Source organism: Cupressus sempervirens, chromosome 9 (genome assembly GCF_028749045.1).
Source record: "Cupressus sempervirens isolate cs-2001-9-10 chromosome 9, ASM2874904v1, whole genome shotgun sequence".
NCBI lineage: Eukaryota > Viridiplantae > Streptophyta > Pinopsida > Cupressales > Cupressaceae > Cupressus > Cupressus sempervirens.
This window is the reverse complement of record NC_143126.1, coordinates 655,504,033-655,513,922: the sequence shown is the minus strand read 5'-3', so window position 1 is coordinate 655,513,922 and position 9,890 is coordinate 655,504,033. Positions and strand designations below refer to the sequence as shown.

Below are 9,890 nucleotides of genomic sequence, written 5' to 3'. Positions count from 1 at the left end.
TGAGTTAGCCAAGGCACTTCATTCTTTTTCTCATTGGATGACCTTTCTCTTAACTCTAATTCATCTAAGATAGGTGTACCATTGGAGAATCTAACATGCCATCTACCACCTTTTAAATATATTTTATTTGCATTTTCCATTTAACAACAAACAACAATTGATGATCATGGTTCAAAAAGAGCTAGATTGTTCTCCTTGAATCATATTTGTACAGAATCCTTCAAGGGTCATGGTTTAATTATTTTAATCTAAAGATTTGGATATTTGGATGGATATTATGTAAGAGTTTGAGTTTATATAGTGATTTGAGAAGAATCAAATTATAGAAACATGAAACTCAAAGTGGATGCACAAGATGGAATGGTGTTTTCAATTATATTTGGTGAATGGTAGATTTATCAAATATTTTTTATGAGAATTAGTTTGAATTATGGATGTGGTAAAAGAAAATTTATCCTACTTATTATTAAAGAATTAAAATGATTCATTTTTAGGTAACCTTCGACTCCCATGGTAAATATGAATGCTACATGGTAATTTAATAGGATGCATTATTGTACCTAAGACTTAAATATGCAATTAACTTTTTTAGTGAATACGTTTATAGGGAACATTATTGTATCTATGACCAAATACATATTGACTTCCTATTTCTGCATTACCCTCATGGTTATGCATAACCTTTATGGTTATCAACAAAACTTAGTACTAACTTGTCCATGCATGTATTATGCTCAATATCTAATGATGTAACCATATACACCATGGAAGTATAAATCTTTAAAAAATCTAGATTGTATTTGATTAATCTTGAATCCTAAATCTAGTTGATTTTTTCCCTATAAATTTATAATTGACCCATGCAAAATCTTGATTCTTGAAAATATTGTTGACCCAAATTTCAATGTTTGTTTTACATTTGCATTAAAATCATATTGAAATACCTTAGAATTGGCCAAAATATGTTGAAAAAACCTATGAAACTTTACAAAAATCATGATATTGACATTTCACTCATAAATGGGGTTGATTCTAGAGCAACAGTGAAGTGAATGCAAAATTGGGGTGGAAAAAATTGTATTTCATCCCTTAAGTTTTCTTTCTAACCTTTAAAAACCTTAAATAGAGGAGTGAGAGGAGCAATGATGGTCATCAATGAAATTTGAAAGCTTAATCATCTCAAATTGTAGAGGGCATGTGAGAAAGTGTTGAAGTATCTAGTAGTGAATTTGTTCCAAATCAAGTTTTCAATATGACTCGAGCTCATTGTATGCCTCACCCCATGGATTCAGGTGAGATAAATATATAATTAATATTATGCATTAATTTTTAAATTATAAGTATTAAGCACTATTATCAATGGCACTTTTAAGTGAAAGGGGTGAAACCCTATAGTTTATAATTAATAATATAAAGTAGTTTCAAATTTTGAATTATTATTGACAGTTAATAGATATTAATGGCATAGAATCATAAACAACAAAAAATAGCAATTATATGTGATGTATCAAGAGTCAGCATGCAATGATTTATTCTCCAAAAAAATAGAGTTTTAGTTGACAACTTCCAAAGTTATTCCAACAAAATGGAAGTTTTAGTTGACAACTTTCAAAGTTTTTTTTTGAAATTTGTCAAGCTAATAGTTGGTAAAAAGCAATGGTTAATCTCTCATTAATGGGCTTTTGAGGGATGATCCTCATCTAGTTGGAAAGAAGAAGATTCGATGGGGCCTGCCAAATATAGGATGGATTAAGGTCAGCTTTAATGGTGCATCAAAAGTGAATCATTGTCCTTCTAGCATTGGAGTTTTTGCAAGCAGTGAGGATGGTAGCATCATGGCTTTGGTGGAAAAGAGAGTTGTAGATGGTACCAACAATAGACCTTGTCTTGTTCCAATCGAAGCAACAAGCTTGGATCTAAAGTTGGGGCCCCGCAAAATCCATATTGAAGGGGACTTGCAATCTGTGGTTAATGGTATTGCTAAAGGGAAACTAGACACTTAGTACTTGAACAAGCATATCAGACAAATTCGAACCTTGTTGGAGAAAATTGAGGAATACATAATATCTATTAGGGAGGCAAATACTCTAGCAGATAAATTATCAAATGTGGGAGTACAATGATCCTTGAGTGACAAATTCAAACTTTTTGAAGATTTTAGGGAGATAATCCCATTGGATCCAGATTTACAAATGCATTAAAGATCACAAGTGCATCCTACAAAATCAAATGGAGATAGATTTGACGAGGGATCTGTGTTGAATGTGAAATTAGCATGTGTGTTGTCATAGGCAAGTCCGAATAATGATGGATTGTAATTGGAATGTGGTTCTTTTGGAGGCTTTGCAAGAGTTACTATAACTCTCTTCAATTTCCCATTATGCATCTGTCATATAAATTCCAAAGTGAGAAGGTTGTAGAAATTTGGATAAAGTATAATGGAGGTAAATTTATCATTGCACACAACGAGACAAATTCCTACTTTTGAAGGGTCAGTCACTATGAAGCGTCTACATAATGTGTTCAAGTATGATGATAAGGTCTTCTGCAAGGCAGTGAAGTTGATTTTCAAGGAGTATTTGGTGCATAACTGGAGACCACAGTCGAATTTAGACATATAGTCTATGTTCTTGGCCTTGTTTTTAATGGTGGTGGACTTCAAGGTTGAAGCTTTGAGTATGGGAAGAAATTGTGGGACACAACTATCCTCCCTATGAATTGTACCATTGACTAAATTTCAAAAAACAAAAACATAATGATTTTTTTTTGAAATTTTCAACATTTGATCTTCATAATCTGTATATTTTGTGATTGAAAACAATATAAATTTTGAAAAAGTTCACTGTGTTTTCATGATGAAAAAGATTTATGTTTGATTTTATTTTTGTCTTTGGTGCATTTTGTTAGAGATTAGACAGCATCAAAATTGTGTGGTGACGAAATGGCATGTGGGCTTGGAGGATGTTGTACAGAGGGTCGAAATTAGAATGATGTTCAAAGGAAGTAAAAGGTGACTCCTGCAAAGTCTTTGACACCCATTGGAGGAGGCCACCTGCTGGGTCAAGAAAAACTCCAAGTAAAACAACATCATGGGGTAGTGATGGGTAGCGGTGCTTCAACATGATCAAATTGCGGTGGCGTGTTGGGTTTGGATGTATCCCTATTGGAGGATCAGAGAGGGTGATTGGTGGTGTGACAGGCAGGCATGATCTTTTTGCTTTGAGCTTGAGCAAGCATGATGGATTCCCCAACTTTTTTTGTGAGGACGCAGTGGGGTGGTTCAAATGAATTTGATTGTTGGCATGGTCTTATCTTTTATTTTTTGGGATAATCAGGCTTTTGTTATGTATGTTCCATGTAGTAATTTCCAATTGGGTAGTGGTGTAGTCTTTTTTATTAATACAAATACTTGAATTACCAATTTAAAAAAAAAAAGAAATTGTTAATCAGCAAATAATGTGAGGAATTAGCAGAAATCCTAAAAGTGACCCAAATGGGAAAAATCCACAAACACATGGTGTGATTGTCTATGAAATCAATGTGCAACACTAAAGACACAACCAAGAAAGTTGGGTCATAAGTGTTGTGTAGTCTAGAAGTAATGTAGGAGATAAGCAATTACAAACAAAAAATTCCTCACTCAAAAATAGGGTTGATTTTAGAACAAAAGCGAAATTAATGTGGAATCTAAGTGGAAAAAATTGTAATTTGTCCCTTTAGTTTTCATTTTGGATTGTTAAAAACTTAAATAGAGGGGCAAGAGGAGTAATGAGGATCATCAATGAAATTTGAAAGCTTAAGCAACCCAAATTGTGGAGGGCGTCTCAGATAGTGTTGCATCTAGTGAATTGGTTCTAAATCATGTTTTCAATATGACTCAAGCTCTCTACATGCCTCACCCCATCGATTCATGAGATAAAATATATAATTAAAAGTATGCACTAATTTTAAAATTATAACTATTAAGCACTATTATAGATGGCACTTTAACACGAAACCCTAGAGTTTATAAATTAATAGTATAATATAGCTTCAAATTTTGAATAAGCATTGACTATTAATAGATATTAATAGAATTTTAGCAAGCAACGATTTATTCTCCAAAAGAATGGGATTTTTAGTTGCCAACTTTCAAAGTTTTTTGTGCAACACTGCAGATGCAACCAAGAAAGTTGGTTTATGTGTTGCAAAGTTCCAACGTGTTGCAAAGTCAAAGAGTAGTGCACGTAATAGGTGATTACAAACAAAAAAAAAATCCTCTTTTTGTACTAAATATATTGTATAGCTTGATTGATACTATTTATTTTGAAATATTGATTTTGTTTGTATAAATTTTAAATAATTAAATTTTTGCAATATGAAATAAAAGACCATAACAAAGTTGTCTTATTTATTTGTTATGATGTGATCTAAAAGAGCATGATAACAAAGCTTTTCCTTATTTATTTAAAGACAAACAACCCTGCAATAATCATTAGAATCATTTTAGACTCACCATTTATGACATAAGTTATTACTATTGATAAAATTGCTACAAGTTTAAAACTCCACTCAAAATTAAATTAAACAATTCATGCAATTCAATCTCTAAGTTCAACATTTATAAAGTTGTTTTGGCTTATACAAATGTATATATCACTTCACATGCGTATATCATGCCAGCTTTGTATATAATAAGAGGAACTTGAGATAATTCTAAAAACTAAATTCACTTCTATGAATATGAAGATTTTCTTTTATTGACAATATTTTTCAAAGAAAGCTTCATTCTAATTTTTTAAAATAAGATAGCCCACATTATAGTTTAATGCTACTTCAAATCATAGCTTGATTTAAATTTGTTCAAACAAAATCAATGTTTGAACTTTGAATCCTCCAAGTTCAAAATATAGTAAGAGAAGATTGTGCAAGTACCTTGAATCATTCATACAAGTCCTTAAACATTTGTTATGAAATGACCTTTAATTTTTTAAGCAGTTATTGATTCTTTATCTTCATTTTTTCTCATTTATTGTAAATCTAATTTTTGTCCTATTTTATTCCCATTCTTTAAAAAAAATCTACTCCTCGGAATTATTCCCCAATTAATTTATACTTCTATTATATACACTATATTAATGCCAATAATTAATTATACTAAAGATGGATTATGCAATCTATTTGAAGCGTGTGCTTTTCCATCCAATCTATTTGACTCCTGCACATGCTGACAAATATCTGCTTGTATGAGAAGATGATTTTCACTGAACAAATTTTAACATCCTAACCTAAGATCTTAACTAAAGATATAAATCTTCCTCCTTAATTTCCACACACTTGAAGAATCTAGATTTATCATCAGAGAAACTTTTTTCAAATATGACTATCATGAATAGTTACAGATTTACTATTGTATCTTTTGACAAATTCATGACGAACTTCATTCACCTAGAGAAACAATAATTGATTACTTCGCAGTTTTACCAATTGACATTATTTTGAATTTTTCTGTTTGTTATTTAATACAACACCCTCACACAAGAATGCAGGTTTAATTTTTTACGCTCGATCGAAAAGCAACCTAGTATTAAAGTTGTCAACTTGGGCCCATTGCAAAAATTGAAATTTGTGCAGCCGCAAATTTTATTCTAGGAACGGCTAATATAAGATTAAAACCAATCTCTGGGAATGTGAGAAGGCATTCTCAAAGATAGGCTCACGTTTATTGCCAACTTTTAGATAGAAATATACCATACCACTATATCCAAAAATTAACTTAAAAGTGGATCTAAAATGGAAGAGTGGAACCCTCGATGATAAACATTATTTGAGTTCTATATTGACAAGTTAGAAGAGTGGATAAACAAGACCAATGGTGAGGGGGTGCAGCTAGCCCACTTTGTGATAAGATTGCTCTTATATGCAGATGATCTCATAATTCTTGCTAAAACAGCTAAAGGTTTGAAAGAGCGCTTGACAGCACTAAAAAAAATTTGTCATGAAGTAGGAATGCAAGTTAACACTAGTAAAACCAAAATTATGATCTTCTCGCTGAAGAAGAATAGGGGCATACAAGACGAGTTTCTATTGGAAAATAGCCCACTTGAGATTGTGGAAGAGTAAAAATACTTGGGCATCGATTTTCATAACAAACTCAATTGGGATACTTGCAGATCAAAAAAAATCCAAAGGGGCTGAAAGGCGTTATACTCTTTACAAAACAAGTGCAGGAACACAGAATTATGAGATTGGACGACCATGAAAACTCTTTTTGGTTTGCTGGTCACTCTAATTATTTTATACGGATGTGAAGTGTGGGGAGGTAGTCTGTCCGAACAAAAATGGCAGCAAGTAGAAAGAATTCAAAAACACTTCATCACATGCAATCTTAAAATCAAGACCACAATTCCATATGAGATCCTTTTGGCGGAGGTGGGTTCCTATCCATTAGAAGCCGTTGCTTTGGTGCGAATTAGTCGCCCTTAAAACTTCAATCATGATGATAAATGAAACAGGTAACAATTGACAAACTGAGGAACCCTCGATCATTATTTAAGCCTCTTCTGTAGTTAAAATGCGAACCTCATCTGATCGTCACGGTCTTCTTCTAGTTTATGATGATGTTTCTACATTAAGATGCAGTGGCCTGAATAGAATAATTTTATACATTCAGATCATCGTTAAGGAGTTTATGCTCTTTCACGTGTATTCTTTGCATGATCACACTTGTTTACATGTGTGCAGTCAGCATTCTAAATAAAGAAACTTGTGCACCAGCATAATTTCAGAGCATATATTTGACAAATATGAAATAGTAAGGCAAGACAACCTGAGTCAAAAACATGACAAAACCATTCCACATTTCTGAAAAAACCCCAACAATTTTTTAATTTTTTTTTCCGTTTCATGAAATAATATATTTTAGTCAAAATGAAATATTTGCTTTGAATGACGCTAAAGGTTGTGTTTTGTGAGTAAAGTTGTCAGAGTGTATAAATATTTGTTTAAATGAATATATGGGAAGTAAATCAATGTGTTCTATGACTATCAATACAAAAGTTCGAAATTCTTGCAATTATCTTACAAGTTATTTTATGCATTACATATAATCACATAAAATAGACTGTAAACATATTTATTAGTTTTGATAAATGTCCTCAACTCTCAAATGAAGCATCTTTTGTTGTGCGACCTCTCTATACTTCATGGAAAAACTGAATAAGTAAAAAGGAACCCTAGGCCCATTCAATTGCAACAATCAGTCAACTCTACTTCTAGCACCTTTAACTAGCGTGCTCCATGGTTCAGAAGGAAAGTCCATCCGACAGGTCTTAAAATATTATCTTTCAAAAATATTATTAAAGATGCACGTTGCTACATAAATTTGGAGAACTAATTTCTAGTGATATCCATAAAGGGCTAGATGCATAGGACCATCAACAAGTAACACAGCAAATGCATTAGAATGCTAATAATTCTGGAATAGGCCAGATTCAGTATACAGACTACTATTTTCTAATACATTCCAAACACGTATAATTTAATGTAAAAAATGAAATGTGGCCTGAACCCACAATTGTAAAAGTTTACAAACCACCGTTGCAGCTAAGCAACAAAATTTATTACTTCTCCAATTTCAATCCTGCCTACAGAAGAACTAGATACAATATTTGCTTCAGGCAGTGCAAACGAAAGCTCTCACCTACCCTGCCGAGGAAATTTCATGTCACCACAAACTTGGCTGTATTTCCTCCGCAAATTTTAGAGGACAAAGATCAACCTGCCTGGTTCTGTTCTCTGACCCATCAAACTGCTATTCAACACTGCCTCGGAACTCAAAGATGCATTAGTTTAGACCATAAGCAGAGTCACAGGAAAACGAATAAACATGAAAGTATCTTTCTTTTATAGTTACATGCTTGAAGAGCCCATCCATTACATTTACAGATAATATGTCCAGGGACTCAAAGTACCAGACAGGCAGATCTCTGCAGATAATCAATGCTCCCAAGGCAGTAGCTCAGCTAACATTATCTGCATAGATTTCCCAAATACTAATTGAAATCTGTTTTTGTAAGATTCATGTCCATTGAACCTGGTTAATGTTCTACAAAGAACCAAAGCCTGATGATCTAAACAAGAGAAGCGTGGTTAAGTTAGCATAATTTTCACCCTATCAACACTAAAAGCTAGCTATCCAATAGCCCCATCAAAACTACCTTGCCGGTTCCCTCTTTTCTTCTCTCTCCAGTTTTCACCCCACTCCTTAGCAGCAGCCACAGCACGCTCTCGTTCACGATCTCGATTATAAGTCTTCTGCCCTTCTTGCACTTTCCCAGCCTGAAGAGGACTGTCTTTTTGCCCTTCCTGTTTCTCCAAATCATCTAAGTCAGGCCGCCTTCCTGAATCTCCCCCTTGTCCATTTGCAACTTCAAATCCAATGCCCAAGCGTTGTCGTCCAGTAGTCTTTGTACGAAAATCAGCTGAATTATGAGATGGTGACTGAATCCCACCATGCTTCCCACGTTCTTTCTGACCCACTTCTTCTTGGTCCTCTGCTCCAGTAGAGTGGGAACCAATTCTATTGCTGTTAACAGAAGGAACTCCTGGGTCATATGTTTGAGAAGCTAAGTAAGATAGTGCAGTTACAACATCACCAATAAGAGGACGAGTAGCAGCTTGTTCCTGAAGACACATTGCAGCAACAGCAAGAGCCTGGTATAAACCACGCATAGGATATCGACCTTGTAACAAAGGGTCAGCCATTTTAGGGAACTTCTTGCGATCCTTGAACAGGGGCCGTGCCTGCAGTTTATCACAGATTGAGACAAATCGTGGCAATAAATCCTAAAGAAACCAGTATAATTTAAAGTTTCAAATATTTATATGGACTAGCATTAAATCCTGAAGAAACCATCCATTTAACATATTGAATCAAAAAATATGTAAAAATTTGCTATCAAAGACAGAGGATTTACCCAAGCCACTAGGTTGTGCTCTCCTGCACTCCGTTGATTATCAATGGCCTTTCTTCCTGTAATCAACTCCAAGAAAACCACACCAAAACTAAAAACATCAGACTTGAGAGTGAGCTGACCTGTCATTGCATACTCTGGAGCACAATAACCATATGTTCCCATCACTCTTGTAGAGACATGTGTCTTATCTCCAACTGGGCCAAGTTTTGCAAGCCCAAAATCTGACAACTTTGGATGAAAACCCTCATCAAGCAAAATATTGGACGACTTCAAATCCCGATAAATAACTGGAGGATTTGCTTTATCATGCAAATACTCCAGACCTTTTGCAGCTCCAACTGCAATCTTCATTCTCGTGTTCCAGTCCAAAGGCTCTCTATCTGGCGGAACATCTACATGATGAAAATTTGATATAAGCCACTATTGCCCAGTATTTATAAATATCCTGACTACATATAACTTTGATGATTTAGTTGTGTTAAAATCAATGACATTGGATGCAGACTGACAAATATACACAAATCTAGCATATATAATAAACTTCCCAGGTCAAGTCTGAGAAAATGAGGGGAAAATTACAAAACTTCTGAACCCAAAAATCCAGAAACTAATCTCAAACTATTAGGAACGAACTCCATTTACTTAGACAGTTATTTAGTTGGAAGAAGAAACATATTTTGTAATAATAGGAAATGTCAAAATATTTTTTAAAAATCATTTCTACAAATTTGCAAGCACCAACCACAGATAAGCAAACATCTGTAACATAATAAGAAGCAAATCCAAGCTACCCAGATTTGGGAAAAAATAGAAGGAACATATCCTATTCTGAGCACAGGCACCAATCATTATTTATATTATCAAATAATTCCTGTCTTTATTTATTAAAAAAACTTCAAATTAGCTCTGTACTTAACAAGAACAAATAGCATA

General features: G+C 33.8%; 1 protein-coding gene across 1 annotated transcript in view; it reads right to left on the bottom strand.

Moving 5' to 3' along the window:
- Positions 1-7,409: 7,409 nt before the first annotated feature.
- Positions 7,410-9,890, bottom strand: part of LOC149540434 (serine/threonine-protein kinase PBL27-like) — an 86,475-nt gene continuing 83,994 nt past the window's right edge. The window contains exons 4-5 of the mRNA XM_089801542.1: positions 8,958-9,349; positions 7,410-8,784 (exon numbers count right to left, since the gene is read on the bottom strand). Coding sequence (XP_089657668.1) covers positions 8,173-8,784; positions 8,958-9,349 — 1,004 coding nt within the window. The 3' untranslated portion in view covers positions 7,410-8,172. The remainder of the gene's footprint in view (positions 8,785-8,957; positions 9,350-9,890) is intronic.